The sequence below is a fragment of the Perissodus microlepis genome, chromosome 17 (genome assembly GCF_051167445.1).
Source record: "Perissodus microlepis isolate ML-2025 ecotype Zambia chromosome 17, ASM5116744v1, whole genome shotgun sequence".
NCBI classification, from domain to species: domain Eukaryota; kingdom Metazoa; phylum Chordata; class Actinopteri; order Cichliformes; family Cichlidae; genus Perissodus; species Perissodus microlepis.
Window position 1 is genome coordinate 4,636,835 of NC_140477.1, and position 16,905 is coordinate 4,653,739.

The window sequence follows — 16,905 nt, forward strand, 5'->3', positions numbered from 1 at the left end:
CCAGCAAAAATAGCCACACAAACATCCGAAACACCCACCGTCGAGCACCAGAGCAGCATATGAGTCCCGCCTCAGATTTTCTGAATTACCCAGAACTAGTGATGCAGCAGTCCAGTCGTTTCACTTCAGGTCTTATTTGATCTTATTTGTGCTTGTTAAGCATCTTTACTGTCGTTTACCGCCACACTAGTTTCTTCTCCTTTTTTATCTGCTCTGCGTGCACCTTTTCACGTGAGGAGTGGATCTAACGATGAGAATGTTACTAGAGTTGACTCTGACTAAATAAAAGCGTCCCGATGACACACAGAGAGGAGGACAAAGCAGCATCAGAGGAGGAACTTTTCATTCGTGTCATCTCATTTAAACCACAGTCTGTGGTTAGGTCACAAAATAGTGTGGAGCAGCTGGTGCACTGCTGCTGACACGTGGCACACGCAGACCAACAAAAAGTGGCTAAAGACACCAGCACCTTCGATTTGCCCGTTGTCAGCGATAGTTGATGTAGCTTTTTGAGTGACAATTTGGCCGATTGGGTCCAAATGTCGGATCTGTCCCATCCCATTCCCATTGTTTCATAGAGAACTTCATATTTGGCGAGATGATTGCAGCTGTAAGAGAACGAGTGAAAATGTCTGTTGCATTGTGTTGCACTGGTGATTTGGTGTTGTAGAGATATCGCCTCATGAATTCATCAGTTTCTTATCTAAATGGCCTTTTTTGTTTGTTTTTGGTGTGCTTGTACGGCAAATGTAGCAGGCAGCCTCTTATGCTGAAGAGATGGTTTTTGGTTTAAAGAGTCTAAGAACTCGTGCTGGCACTTAGTGATGTCTTAGCACATTTCTGTGTCGAGTTGCATGATATTTGTGTTGTAGGAGAGATTTTAGAAGTGATACATGTTTCTTATTAAGAAGAATCACACATGTTGTAAGTTCCTGCAAAGTGACAAACATAATCTGTGTCATCTTGTGATCTCACTGAATTTGCGGTTTAACTGTCTGAGACTGCAGTCGGCTTAGTTTTATCCATTGCTCGCGGTTGTTGTGCACAACATTGTTATGTTGGGCTGCCAGTCGGTTAGATTCAAGAAATGCTAATGAGTTGCTCAACTTAGAAGCTGAAATAGAAGCTCATATCTGATAAGCAGTACTTGGTTTTACCAGAGGCTGTATCAGAATTTGGTGCCATGGTGACAGAGGCCACACCCATTGTCTCATACCCAAATGGAACAGATGATTGCTTTATCAGTGTTTGGTGTGATTGACTGATATACACGGCTTTTTGTCTGTGTCTGTTTTCATTTTGTCCTTTCTGCTGCCTCATTGGAGACTGAAAATGATCAGATCCAGCAAGGTCAGAGTTTTGTTGGAACATTTCCCTCGGGGGGTTTGAGAAGAGGTCTAAACAGGGTACTTTCAATCCTGCAAGCACATGGTTTATCTGGAGGACATCTCCCAGTTGTTGTCTCAGACACTGAAAGCAATGTAATGCTTGTATGTTAGTTTTTTTTGTTTTGTTTTTTAAACAGTATTACAGTAGATCGCCATCAGTGTTGTCAATGACAGAAAATACTCAAATTTTGCTATCATTAATGTGAAAGAAGTGATGAAATACTCAAATCCAGGCATTCTGTCATGTCATCATCGGGTTAGCGTAGCTCTCTGTAAGGAAGCCTTTCTCCAGTTTCTCGAAAGCAAGTTGAAGGGGAAACAAATACGAACACAACACTGAACAAACTAGTGTGACTGTATAATCTATGCTAGAATTGACAGTAACAAAGGCAGTATCATCTTGTTTTGGTAGCTGTATGTTAGCAACCCTGAAATTACACTGGAAACATGATGGAACAAGCAGCTGCTGCACTAGTGTTAATCAATTGTCCATGCTACACCAGAGAGGCAGCCTGGGAGGAGACATTGCAAAGTGCTAGTGAACCCAGTAACCCTGGAAAGCGTTTTATGTTTTTGGACCATATATAAACTCGCTCGATGTGTTTTCAAAAAGATTTCAATCCTTCCATCCATCGGTTTTCTTCACTGCTAATGCAGTTCAGGGTCATAGGAGGATGGAAATTATTGTAGCTATCAAAGGATAGATGGCCATTGAAACTCACATTCACATTGTTGATTTTTAGCTCATACATCTGTCTGACCATGTGCCTGTTCACAATTCACAAGAATCACTGCTACCCCAATATAGTTAGTTAAAACGTGATGGACCTGATGGATTTTCACTCAGGTTTGTCATTTATTATCGTAAGATATCAGCCTAAAGGCAAGATCAAGAGTCAAAAAACTACTTGTCACATACTATTTTTTTTTTTATATGTGCAATGATTGATAATGTGCTAACACGGTGACTTTATAAGGGTTATAATTATAGCTACTTGAAGCAGATTTTCAATAATTAATCAATTAATCTGTGGATTTTTTGTTTTGTTTTGTAAAGACAAGCGCCATTTTAGTTTTAGTGTTTCGACTGACTGCATGACATTTGCATTCAAAGTGTGCAGTCCTTCCTCTGTATGTGCAGTCTTTCCTGTGCTAGGTGCTGCAGCCCACCAAAATGTTGCACCCACCTGTAGGTCTACCTGTAGCCAGGACCTAATTTGTCATCTTAACAAACTCCATTTGCTTATGAAAGTCATTATGACTTCCACACAGCATCCAATAACAAAACGGTGCTCTGTGTAGATTCAGGGTATCTTTGCAGTTGTCATCACTGATAAAAGTAGTGGGAAAGTAGCAGATTTTTCTGTAAACCTTTAGTGATTTATGAAGAGGCAGGGAAACGGGGGCAAAGCAGGTTAACTCAGGGTGAGGTGACTGGACGGTGCTTTTCTGTTACAGGCTTGTCTAACCTGGTTGGTGTGCAGTATGCAGTTGCTGTACCTTTACAACAACCTTGTTGCCAGTGGTCTGTAATGGACTGTCAGGTCTCCGCCCGCCCTCTTTACCTTTTCTATTAGCAAGTAAGGGAAAGTGTGTGTGCGTGTGAAAGAGAATACCTCAGGCTATGCCTTCTCTCATAATGCTGTGCCTAAGCTAAAAGGGCTGGACCCGTTGTCATACTGTCAGGATGCGAGCTAGTGAGCTATTTTTCATGGATATCTCTTACTTCCCTTTCCTTGCTCTCTCCCATCTTTTAAAAACATCTAACTCCAAAGCTGTGACAGCTCAGAACAGCCACTAATATGGGAGCCACTTGACAAACCACTACGCACGTTTCTTTCAGTTTGTCTTCAGTTCCTCTTTCACTCTCAGGTTATTCATTTCTCTCACGCCTCTCAATCTCTCATTCCATCTTTGGCCGGTGTAATCGTACTTCTGGGAACACTGAAGCATGACAATCCATTAGCAAGTAATGGAGTCCTGCTCTCTGCCGTGCGCTCTTGTTATTTTGGCTTCCACTACTCCTTTGCACTCTCCCCTTCTTCCCTGTGCTGTCGTCATACGATAAACTATGGAGCGCTGAGTTTATGGGACAGCTTGCACAATATAGCCTGCTGCACAAGTGGTTATTCATGATTTTTCTCAGCGCGTGTTAAGCACAGATGAACACAGATTTAAATGCTGACATACACGTTGTCATTAGTTAAAGCTAATAAGATTAGCAGGGTGAGACAAAAGACTCCTTGTAGTGAGACATTGTAGTTTAATGTGCTGTGTAATGGTTGTTTCTGGAACATAGGTGCTATAGAAAGACACTATGGTGTACTGTGAAGCGCCGCATTTTGGTCATTGACATGAAGTTCAGCTTATATTAAGAATATTCTTAATATTTGATGACACTAGGGCTGCCACAAACGATTATTTTGATAGTCGACTAGTCACCGATTAATTTTGCGATTAGTCGACTAATCAGATCATCATCCATTGGACGTAAAACTACAGCTTATTGCACCAGCAGCATCTGCTCTTATATAACTATCATTAGCTTACAGCTTTAAGTGTTTAAGGTGCTAACTAAAAATAAAGACAAGATAATAGTTTATTAAATTTTAATGAAATTTGCAGATTGTTTAGGTGAAGTTTAATAAACTCAGCCGTCTGCTCCTTGATATCTAACATATAACGGGACACCGGAGTAAATTCTGGAGCATCTCACACTTCTGATAATCAGCTGTCTGCCTGACGTTTATTCAGCTGTGTAAAAACTATAACTTTGATCTCAGCCAAACCGATTTACTCAGGAACAAATAAAATACTAAAAAAGCCAAACAATAAAATATTTAAGTTATCTAAGTGACTTATATATGTTTAACCTGAGTAGCGAAAGACGGAGGTGGGTTTGAAGCCGGGAGTCCGGTGTTCTCACGGCTCTAGTGAGCCTTGCCCCCGGCTCGCTATCGAGCTAGTGGGTAACAGACGTCTCTGAAAACGTCGGAGCGCTTTTGAAAATATGTGGTGTCTTGATAAACTGAGGAGATATTTGAGGTTTACACAGCTACATTCTCGCCTGAAAATATGTTAAACGTTTATTTTGTGACCCAGAAAGAATAATAAGAGTAACATTAGAACTAACTAGCTGCCGCCATTGTTGGAAACTGAGCAGGGCTGCGCTATGAATTCTGGGACAGAGCTACTTCTTCTTCTTCGGGGTTTAACGGCAGCTGGCATCCTTGTACATGCAGTGCTGCCATCTTCTGTTTCAGTCCGTTATTACACTCTTAAATCCTACTACTTATTCCTGCGTCTTTTGTGATCTTACAAAGCTTCAAATGATGCGTCGACTATTAAATTAGTCGTCGACGATTTTGATAGTCGACGTAATCGTGACTAGTCGACTAATCGTGGCAGCCCTAGATGACACCATTACTATTTACAGCAGGTGCAGTTAAATACTTGGACATAGACACTGTACAGCCTGTTGCCTCCAGCCAGTCCAGTGCAGCTACTTCCTCTTATTCCATTATTTCCAGTCAGATATGCAATACGTATCAAAAAGCACTGGGCTCCTTGCATATCTAGAGGAGCTGCTCAGCCAGTCATGAAGCTCCTGATGCAGTTTATGTGCTGATGTTAATGCCAGAGGAGGTTTGGAACTTGACATTCAGCATCCCGTTTGCCACTGCATGGCTGAGATGCTGTGGTTGATATAACTTTGACTTTGCAATAGTATCAGCAGCAGTTGGAAATGATTACTTTGCATAAACTGTAACCCAGTCTCGACTGTTGGCTGCCGCTGCCTTAGTGCCTTGAGGCGGTGGCCAGTGTGTCATGTGCTCGTCACTGTTTGTGGGTTAAAAAAAAAAACCCAGATAAAAGAAGTTACTGACTGCCAGACAATAGCCAAAGGTTTTTAAGTCCTTCTTTACACAAATGTGTTGCTGCTTTTACACTCTATATAGATGCTGGATTGGTATACTAAAGCACACCAGAAGGTTTCTGATAGCTTAAGTCGTATCTCTTATTTATAGATTCATTTATATGTAAATATTAGTTTATAGAGGTTGGCAGGAACTCTGAAATGATATTCAGAGTGGATGGTGAGGAGTAACAGTGCTTTACACTCTTTCCCTGTGAATCCTTAAAGCCCCAGTCACACACAGGCCGAGAGACCAGTTTGTGACCTCTTGGCAACCACTAAAAGCCTATAATTTGCCAGGTGAGTGGCATCTGGGAATGTGCACATTTGTTTAGTGAGCACTGATGGATACTATCTAGCGAAGTTCAGTGACATTGTGGGAAAATGCCCACAATAAGTAAAACGGACTGGAGCAAATGTGGAAAGTTGTTGCTTAAAGTCACTTGTTTGTCAATCGTGGTTAAGAGAGCAATTTTATTGTTGAAAGGTCGCTGTTTGCTCACAGCAAGCACATTTTTTGTGATGAGACCAGCATGTAAAAATGTAAAATGTGAATAACATGTTAGCTTTTGGACTCATTTTAGCTTCCATTTCTGTCTTAAATTCAGTATAGCTTCTTCGACTGCAGGGAAAGAAGAAAATATTTTGGCCTTGGAAGTTTAAAAAACTGCAGTTCCAGGGGGAGCAGCTAGTAATGCACTATTGGGAAATGAAAAATAAGGAGCAGAGATTCAGACATCCTTTCAAACCTTGAAGTGTCTTGCTTTTGCGCCGACGTTGGCTCAGCATTTAACCCAAGAAATTATTTGCTCTCCTTGAATCTCTTTAGTATTCAGAGCTATCTGAGTGTGGGTGTTTTTTTTTTTTTTTTCCCCTCTCTCTCTCTGTGATATCTTTCTCTTGCGTGCCAAAAATAAAACGGGAGCCCACGCTGTATACTAAAACAAACACACTGTTTAAGTAGATTGTCTCCTTCCTGTACAGGAGGCATGAGTTTCCATTCCAGATGCCGTGTGCGTGGATGGAATGGCCCATGCCTTTTCCCTTGGCATTTGTTGTGATTGGCCCGCGCTATTCTGAGGACACTAACTTGGTTAATTTGTAATCATGCTTCCGGACGTGAGATCACATTAAAAAAAAAAAAAAAGAAGAAAAAAAAGACCATAATGTGTGCGCGCGAACACTCACACACAAATACACTCTTACTCGTAGCAGAGCGTCATCATGGCCTTTTGCTCTATTAACTCTGGTCTTTTCTTCAGTTCTCCTCTTTGTCTTCAGACAGATCCTAGTGTATTCCCTCTATCTCATGTAGTCCCGATTCATGCACACACACCTAGCAGTAAGCTATCAGGTTAGCTTTATGGGACAGTGCTGTTTTGTTGTTGTTTTTAAATAGATGTTTTCATCAGTTAAGCAGTGCTGCTCATAATTCACTGCCTCCAATTAGCTTTGTAGCCATTAGCAATAAATGTTTCTGTTGTTTGCTGGTAAGTCAGGTTTCTATAGTTACTGAATGTTTGTGCTTTGAAGCTCTCAGCACAGTGTTAGCATGGGAGTGCATGTCCACCAGAGTGTTTTTGCTGCTTTGACCCAGCATCACATCCTACTTGTAGAAGTGCTGACAAACAGTGGAGGACATGTTGATACTGCTGCTCCCCTGTGTGTTTGTACCTGTTTATACCATAGTATGATTAAAAACCAGTGAAAAGTGAAAATTTGGGTAAATATTGTCTTAGTAGAAGTCAGCAACAAAAGGCCTAAAGACCAGTTGGCAACCACTAGTCACTAAGGAGAAATGAGGTTTCCATGACCAGTTGCGGGTGATTGCTAGAGGTGTTGTCTTTAGGTGAAAGTGGTCACAAACAGTCAGTACTGGACCAGAAGCCTCCTTGCAACTGCATATAGTTGGTATGGAAGATGACAACACTTGATTACTATTTGTGAAAGTGAAGAGTGGCACACAAACTAGAAATTAAGACTGTTCACGTTCAAAGTTTTACTTTGCTGTATTCCATACAAACTATGGGTTACCTTAGCATTTTGCCAGTGGCTAAAGCAATTGGCAGCCTCCAACCTCCACTCTCCACCTGGTTGGCAAACAAATATTTGTTTTCCAAGCGATGAGCCAGGGGGTCACCAACTAACCTGTAGGCCTGTGTAGCTGAGGCTTCAGGTTTAAGTGATTATTGGATGCTGTGTGGGTTCGTTTTTTTTTTGTTTTTTAATGCTGCGTCTGTGACTCGCATCCAGATAAGCGATATGACTGAAGCAAAATGACTGAATTTGGTGCACCTTTTACAAGAAACTGGGCATGGCCACGGAATCACTGGAAAAGTTGTCATGGATGTTGGCATGGACAACAGTGATGGGATTTCCGGCTCTTTTTAGAGATCCGGCTCTTTCGGCTCCCAACCGGCTCTTCAGGTTGTTTTGTTGCTTTAATTAATTTATTATTAAAAACAATATAAAATTATGCACAAAAGGAATTACTAATGTTAAAAAACAAAACGTGGTTTTCTTTATATATGTTTATATATAAATATATACGGTGGCCCCTAGAGACAAAGCACGTACAAACTCCAAAACACACATTTCTAGCGTTAACTGAACTTCCAAAACAGCTACTGTTACTACCACACACCAAATCCGGTTGTTGGTACTTCCTAGCTTGTGTAGCCACTAGGTAACAAAAGCTCAACTCTGCGTCTAGCATCCTGGAGCACTTCTGTTGTGTTTTGTACGTGTTACGGCCACCGTAAATATACTTATTCACTCCACATAAAATGTAATAAATAAATCATATAATACAAAAACCAGCTATTTACATTTCAACTTTTAACTATTTAAATGTTCAGCTTTTTCTTTTAAACTAATTTAACATGAAACAACACAAAACACTGCACACCACAACAAAATTAAATATAAATTAAAATATGAAAACAAAAAGAAGATGCCGATGTCGACCAGTCTGTGAGTTGTTTGGTACCGGGCCACAAGAGTTGAGGCTCGGGTGTGAAATTTATGGTTTTCGGGAGGTTTTTTTTTTTTTTTTTTTTATCGTTTTTATTGTTAACTTGGTTTCCCTGGGTCTTTTCCTGTGTGTTATGAATAAATCTTCTTTTTTTGGGTACTGGTACTGGTTTTATTTTGTTGTATTTATCTGCATCACCTTTAACGGCTGGTCTGTGAAAAATGTTGTCGGACATAAACCTGTCCATGGCGCAAAAAAGGTTGGGGACCGCTGGTGTAGGCTGCATAGTTGATGGTATGGGTGGTGGATCAGTGCTCATGGCATTGGTGACGTCTGTGAAGGCACAATTATCAGTGAAAGAGACTGGTTTTAAAGCAAGCCATAGGCTGGGGTGTCACCAATTGGGGGGCTGAGGGGGGGCAATGGCCATCGCCAAAAATTTGCGGTGTTTGTTGTGCCGCTCCAATATTAGTGGCCCCCATATGGCCACCCCTATGAAAAACTTCTGGAAGCACCACTGGCCATAGGAATGCTTTGCTATAAGCAAGAGAATATCAAATAACATTTTCTTACAGTGGTATTTGTTTTAAAAGTCTAGAGATTGTCCACGAGGTATAAATTTATATTATGACCATGCTTTAAGATCACCGCATCTATTTGATGGAGGATCCACTTCGTGGAAAACCAAAGCTACACACTATTTTTTTTTTGAGTTATTACACAATAGTACAGCAGTGACCAAAGCAGGTATATATGCTGGTGTGTTGTGGGGGTTTTTTTTCTTCTTCTTTTTTTTTGTGTGTGTGTGTGTGGTGTCTGAACATGCTGCACACAAAGATGAGCACAAAGAGAACAGTTTGTTTGAGTGATAACACTGTGAGAGTTCTGTGATTATCATGGGAATAGATGTGGAAGCAGAGGGAATATATCAGCTAGAGTCTGTCCTGTGGGTAAAAGAACTGAGCTGTACTGACCCTCCCACAAGTGATAAATGGTAGAGGTTAGTGCCAGTGGAAATCACCTCATGTCGTTATATGAGCCGGCTTAATTTCCTAGGCTTTCACTGCTTTCCTTTCTCTCATTCCTCTTGGTTCTGTCTCGCTATTATTCGTGTTCTTTTTTACTCATACCGGCCTCTCTTTGCCCTTATTTCCCCTTTTTGTTTTTCTCTTCTCCCTATTTTTTATTCTTGACTTGTTGATGTTTCTATTTTTTTCCTACCAGATTTTACATCACAAAAGACATCATTTGTACTCGGAGCTAATAAAAGAATGGCAAATTAAAACACATATATAGAAATAGAAATCTGCTAGCCCAATGAATTACCCACACCAATGCGTGGATCTCTCTTCTGAAAACATTGACCCTTGTTCTGGTAGGCTAAAGTACAGCTATATTCTCACATTGCACAGTTATAGAGAGGCCTTCCCTTAATTGGGGTCTAGTGGTTTTACCACTGCTAGTTCCAACCAGTTGTAAAGGATTAGGGGTGGGTGCGAGAGAGAGAGAGAGCGACAGTGCAGTTATCCTGTGTGAGGTCGCATATTGAAGGTCACTGCAGGGGAACAGGCCACGCTTCGAGCTCTGCAGAGACTGGCTGGTCGATACAGTGTCCTAGCTGCTGCCCTACTTCTAACTGGGCAGAAACACACACACAGGCAGCTGAACAAGTGAGCACTAATAGAATCAGAGAATTCAGACTATAAATGCTGGAATTTTCTCTGCAGTAAAACTATTGGAAGGGTTTCATGGAATAGCAAGTACATCCCAGCTGCGTCACAGGAAGTGTTGCTACTAGCAGACATTTAGAAATTAAAGAAAGTAAGGATCTATATATTGGCTAAATATGAATATAATACAAGCACATATTGGCCCCCTGAAATAATAGGAGTATATCAGCAAAGCAAATATTGTTTAAACAATTTCAACCTTTCAGAGGTGGAAAAGAGCTGAACACACAGTAAAGGTCTTTACATTACAGTTCACATGTTGTAATGTGTGAAGTGCAGAAAAAAAAAAAGTTGTCCTTAGTTGGCTGGATGGCTATGTGGTTTCCCACAGCGTCACCACAGTGTATGGATCCACGTTTGATTTGGAACAAATTTTAAACCAGATGCCCTTCCTGATGTAACTCTCCTATTTATTGGGGCTTGGGACCAGCACTAGGAGTACACTAGCTTTTGATTCCCCTGAGGCTGGATATGGGTCTCCTCCTGCTCTCGAATTGCTGATATCTTGCATCTAAAGTGACTGTTTTAACCACTAGATCATGGAGCCACTGTGAGAATTAAAATTCATCGGAAAGTCAAGCAGACATGCAACCAGTCACATCAGGACAGTATTGTTTCACTCAAATCTAACAAGTAATCTAGAAGGAGTGATTCTTGCAAAAATGGCGAGGCGCTCGAAAATGATGAATACGATCTGGCACAGAGCTGTTGAGACACATTTTTTCTAAACACCGGGTCTCTGTGGCTTTTAAACCCCAAAACGCGCTGCGCCAAAAATTGGTCCACCCCAAGGATCGGGTCCCCTGACACAAACAGAGTAACATAGTGTACGCTGTTAAGTGCCGGGAGGATTCCTGGGATTTATACATCGGGAAAACCGAACAACCTCTGGCAAAGCGGATGGCACAACACAGAAGAGCTACCTCGTCAGGCCAGGACTCTGCAGTCTATTTACACCTACAGGCCAGTGGACACTCTTTCAATGATGAGGATGTTCACATCCTGTACAGGGAGGAACGCTGGTTTGAGCGCGGAGTCAAGGAGGCCATATACGTGAAAAGGGAAAGACCATCTCTGAATCGAGGAGGGGGCCTAAGGGTACATCTTTCACCATCTTACGATGCTGTGATTGCAGCCATTCCCCAACTCTCTGTGAATGGTATGCATGACCATTGATCAGTGGGCTTTGATCAGTGGTTGTTGATCAATGGTCATGAAAATTTGCATAATTAAGATTAAGGAACTGACCTCCCAGCCCATTGTTCCTTCACTGGGCTGGTTTCAGTCATTATTCAAATGTACTGTTTATAAGATTGGGGAAACCTGCAGTCAGCTGAGACTGAAGAAGTCACCTGGATGAATGACGAAATGTTTCTCCCACAAAACGCTACGTCCAGATGAACACAATCAACCCTTGGAGATCTGGCACAGTTCGGGTGAACTCTGGTGATCATTAAGTGATCATGTGTTGCCAGTTGTACTAAAATCTAAGCATTAATTTTTGTTCCACAATGAATCCTGTGAACTGTGGAGAGATGGACATCAAAAAGATAATCTGTTAGCTAGAAAACAAAAGCAGCGGGCTAAATGGGTGTGAGCGGATGACCGAGTGGTTCGGGGGATGTGGTCAGTACAGGTTTTTCAGTGAGAACTGAAGTGAGATTTTTACTTTAACCTCATTTAAATTCGTTTCTATTTTAATCAGGCTTAAGTCAGTCTAAAATTCTTATAGTTGAGCTTAGGTTATGCAACTGTTATGGGAATGCAATTTTCCAACTATAATAAATCCAAATGAATAGACACAGGGTCTGCAGCAGACCATAGAAAGTGGACCAGCAACCATTTTTCACAGAGGGGCCTTGGCTCAAGTCACTTTGCTATTCTTTAAGGGAAAAACACAGAAAAAGCAGCTTGAACTTAGACAAGCTGTGAATAATTACAACCACTTTATTGGGCAGGATGTCTTTTGTCATGTCTCTCTCCCCTCAACCACAACCAATCGTTTTCATATCAGTTCAGTTCAATTTTATTTATACAGCACCAAATCAAAACAAGAGTCACCTCAAGGCGCTTTAGATTGTTAGTTAAAGCAGTGGTTCCCAAACTTTTTTTTACTAGGCCCCCCTTTGTTTTACAAGAAAATCCTCGCACCCCCCACCACCAAAACCCCAGCGCACAAACACTAAGCGCACACACACCCATTTTTCTTTTTTTTTTCCAAACTCCATTGCGGTTTATTTCACACCTCAAACATTTAGTAAACAATTAAGCAAATACAAGTAAACTGCAATAGTAGTAGTTAGTAATAAAATACACTACTAAGTCGTGATTTGGCACTATATAAATAAAATGTAGTTAAATTGGTTTCTTGAAACTGTAATAAACTGTTGCAGCTGATATTTTCACTGTTTTAGGTGGAAATTCAGTTCTGTCTGATGGCTGATGCAAAACAGCTTCTTTTTTTCTAGTTTTAAATCACAAAGCAGCTGATAAACTGCAAGTTAAGTTTACACATCCTAGTCTATATAATAACCATTTGCAGAGGGTGTTTAAAGGCAAAAAAGTGGGAAATATGCGATCTGTCTTTTTAGAGTGTTCATTTAGAGGGAAAAACTTGTAAGGAAGTAATGTAGTAATGAAGAGTGTATTGTAATTGTGGAGACCTGTCATGCAGAGAAAAATGGAAGTTATTAAAAAGTCTTGGTTTAGCCTTCTTTGGGAAAATTATGCAAGTGATGGAGTATCTTGCAGGTCTTTGCCTCATCACTCATTTTTTTTGCTGTGATGATGATTCATTGTCTTTCTAAATAAGCAGCCATAGTACTTGCTGCATGACAAGGATTTATTCTCCATCTAGTGGGCAGCTTCAGTACACGCTGCATGATAATGAAGACATTTTTCACGGGACCTGTCGGTTCCATCTTACGTGAGCTCTTTACAGGAAATTAAGTCACTGGCATTGAAGGGGTCTGGACATTGCAGAGGCAGATGGTTTCTACATTTGGGAGTTTTGTGAAGAGGCCTTTAAGTATAATCTCGGTGCCGGTACAGTTTGGAATGGACAACATTTTAGATGATCTTCTCACTGGACTCACAAGTGTTACAGTTATCCTCATCGTCATCAGTTTGTTTAGTCATCTTTCATTAGCTGCAGGGAAGCGTGTGAGAATGCAACAGTTGGCCATGTGGGTAGAAAAGTTCACAGAGTAGAAATGAGCCGACTCACTGCTTTGTCAAAGCAGCATGGTTACCACCGAGTACTGTGCTCTTTGAGTGAGACATGGAAGTGTGCAGTAGCTAAATGACTAGCAGCATCTGTTAACAGAGGAAATGGGGTTCTGCACAATCCTCAGAGCTCATCGCATGGCATTTGTCAGACCCCGTGGGAATTGTTTTCCTTACAGTTGCCCTGAAAACACTCGGTTTGCTTTTCTTACAGGGGAAACTGTAATCTTTACCAGATATCTGATGTAATGAAATCTGTGATGTGATTTAGAATCCCTAAACAGGAGAAATGTATCCTCCCTGCTGACACGAAATCGGATTATTGAACATTGCTCATCTAGGTTATTTATGACACACTCATGTTCTCCCCCCCCCCCTTTTAAATATGAGTCTCACACAAATGGCCAATAGCAAGCACACATACATTTAGAAAGAACACAGACACACTTTAACTCCCACACACGCTGCCTGTCAAGGAGTTTGGCTCGGCATCACGTAAACAAGAGGTTGACAAACACGGCATGAGGCGAGAAAGACGTCGGGGTTGTTTTTGATGTTGCAGGAAAAGCTGTGAAGTCTGAGATTTAGCCGTGAAGTCGACCTGTGTTGTAGAGGGGGGATAAAGTGAGGACACCAAGCAAGTCCAATCTAGGTTATCCACAAACATCAAGGCCAGAGTGGAAGGCGGCCAAGGAGAGGGGGAGGAAACAGTTCGGTCCAACTACAGCTTTATATTTGGATGTCTTTTATACATATACATGTTTGGGAATGCAATGCTGTTACTCATACAGAAATGTTCTCTGTACTTAATGATATGATCATATGGTAAAGTAAATCGGTATTTATAATTTATATATGATCAGCCCTTTTATGTGCAAAAAGGCTTCATTTGAGACAAAGGTGAATCCTCCAGCTCTGTTGTCATCTGTCATCTTCTCATACAGAAGTGGGGAATAGAGAAATCACGTGTTCCTGTTAGTTGCTAGTTTCATTTTGGATGTCTGTGCCGTGGTTTCCCCTTCTCTTTTTCCTTAGCCAGAAGCTTGAATAGCCTGTTAACATCTGCAGATCGGCTGGAGGCCACAAAAATCGACCTTCTTTTATGTTCAAGTAAAAGAGTGTTGTGGAAAATACGGCAGTGAATGGGAACAGTGAGAGGCCAGTGCGAAGCAGCTGATTTTCTCTCTCTCTCCCGCTCTCTCTCTTATTCTCCGAACTCCCCCACCCCATGCCCCCACTCCTTTCGTGAAAGGAGCTATTGTCTCTGGCCTGGATTGAAAAACTCACACAGTACTTTTCCTTTGAGGACTTAAAAAACTTGCGTAAATGAAAAGCGGTTTGCAATTCATGTCCAGTGCGTACAGTACGCGTGCAGACTTTTCTGTCCCCACACATGCTTCTTCACACACCTGCTTAAACCAAAAACACAACACATCCTCATCCACATGGGTCATATAAGGCCGCTGACAGATGAACATGCAGTGTGTGTGTGTGTGTGTGTGTCTGACAGCTCTAGTCTCCTGAGAAATCTCAGATTCCAGGCCCTCTTAGTCTGCTGGCCGCCGAGCAAAGCTCCGCCTCTCTTTACCTCCACTGCCCCCCTTCTCTTGTCACCCAGAGCCTGACACATGCAGACCAGCTCTGATCGCTGCTCATCACACTGTGTGGAGGCCTGTCACAACAGTCCGTTGTGCTGCTTGCGATAACTTAGTTTGGAGAAATCCCTGATCTCTGGATGGGACATGTAAACATGGGACCTGTAGCTAAACTTTTACGGGCCTTGGAGGAGTTTTGAGGTCAGAGTGGGGGGGTTAAACTCTCCGGGCTGGACTAAAGCAACCCGCAGCCATGGCTGGACTTCAAGACCGACCCAAAGCGGCCACTCTGCCGTCCCGTTCCTGCAGCAGCGTCCCAGGGACTGGTCGATTGCAGAGGCACATGGCCTTGTGCAGGATGGAAGACTGCACCTTTGACAGCTTTGAGTTGCTTTACAGTGGAGCTGTCGATAATTTCAAAAGCCATAAAAGTAACCTCAACCTCAGTAAGTTTGCCATCTTTGGAATATAAGCCGGACGTGACTAACACGAGCCAGCCTGTTTTAAAAGTGTTCTGAGGTCTGTAAGGTGCTCTAAACTTTACTTTTTAAATTGCTGAATCCATGGAGGTATTTAAAGGTTACATGCAAGTGTGAATGATTTGATTTTACCTCAGTTTATCAAAGAAGGTTTAACCAGATGAGGTACGTTTTTGTCACATTTGCAAGTTGGGAACCAGGACTCATCTGTCCAGCTAAATATAGCATCTCTACCTCAGTAGTGGATCAGGACCATAAAAAATTCATTGTATAGGTTTGGGCTCTACTAGCTCTAATAATGGTGTGATGAGACAAGAAGCAAAAATTACATGTATGCTTTGATTTTGGAAATTTCTGTATAGTGGTTATTATTGTCACAAATCCTCATCAGCATTCAGGAATGCAAAGTTTTATTTTGGCTTTTTGACTCCAATTATCAAAAAAGAAACTGCTATATGTCTGCGTAACACAAATCTGGATACAGGGCACAGAAGTCCCGCCTACCTTTTGTTTAAAAGGGGCAGCCAATTGGAAGAAAGCCGGCCTGAAGCGAGAGTAGACTTAAAGTAAGAGGGGATTGAAGTGCTGCATTAGGGCCCAATATGAAATGGTTAAGAATTACTTTGAAGTGTGAGTCATGCAGCGCTACTCCAGTACAATTAAAAATGTGCATAACGATTCATTTTAACCTGGTGCAAATAAAACACTGTTAAGCAGTGCAGAACCTCCATTTCCATAATCTGCCCTCAGCATCCAAACCTTCCTTATAAAATAATGTATCGTGTGTAAAGTTCATAGTGATGTTTTTGTAGCTTTTCTTTTTCCCCTACAGATATTATGGTTTCATTCAAAGTCTGCAAAGAACAGAAGGTCAGCACGATTAAAAGTGACATCTCTTGGCATGGCATTTAGCTAATCCCCTGTCTGTGTTACACATAAATGGTCTAGTTACTAGCTTTCGTAATGGCTGAAGAGACCCTGTGATGTGGCAACCCAGGATGAAGATTTATATATAGAAGTCAGCAATCCAGTTTTAGGTGCAGAACAGGCATGTTGACAGTATTATTAATATGCTATCTGATGTAGAGAGCCTCTGTGGAACAGAAAAAAACAGATTGTACTCTATCCTTCCTCGTCCGACACACATAGCGTACTGTGCCAAACTGCTGTATCACACACTTGTGGCCCCACTTCCAGTGCAGTGTTATGGACTCTGCAGCATCTCTATTTCTGGTGTTTTGAAGGTTATGGACAATGTGGAAGGAAACTACAGCGAGGGAATACATGCACGGGAAGGAGTGGAGCATGGGAGAAAGAAATTGGGGGTGGGGTGCAGGGAGTGGTTGTACGGAGTGGCAGCGTACGAGTGGGCATTAGTGGTAAAAAGCTGTGAAAACCACCCAAGTCATCTTATTAAGAAAGATATCCTGTGGTTGGTTTAGTTATTATGTTACTTGACTTGAAGGTCCTTCAGCAGTTTCATCGAACTGCTCATCAGTGTTGTGGAAATAATGCAGATATTGTGGTAGAAACCAAAGCAGGCCTAATGTTGCAGACACTGCTCCAGGTGATCACAGATGCTGCTTCAAGTCTTCATG

General features: G+C 41.7%; 1 protein-coding gene across 6 annotated transcripts in view; it reads left to right on the forward strand.

Annotated features, from left to right (window-relative positions):
• gramd4a (GRAM domain containing 4a) overlaps positions 1-16,905 on the forward strand; it is a 53,857-nt gene that overhangs the window by 16,696 nt on the left and 20,256 nt on the right. The window contains exon 1 of one of the 6 annotated variants that reach the window (XM_084909431.1): positions 8,711-15,274. The exons of the other annotated variants lie outside the window; for them this stretch is intronic. Within the exon in view, the coding sequence (XP_084765557.1) occupies positions 15,082-15,274 (193 nt within the window). The 5' untranslated portion in view covers positions 8,711-15,081. Of the gene's footprint in view, positions 1-8,710; positions 15,275-16,905 lie in introns of those variants that run through there. 6 annotated transcript variants of the gene reach the window in all.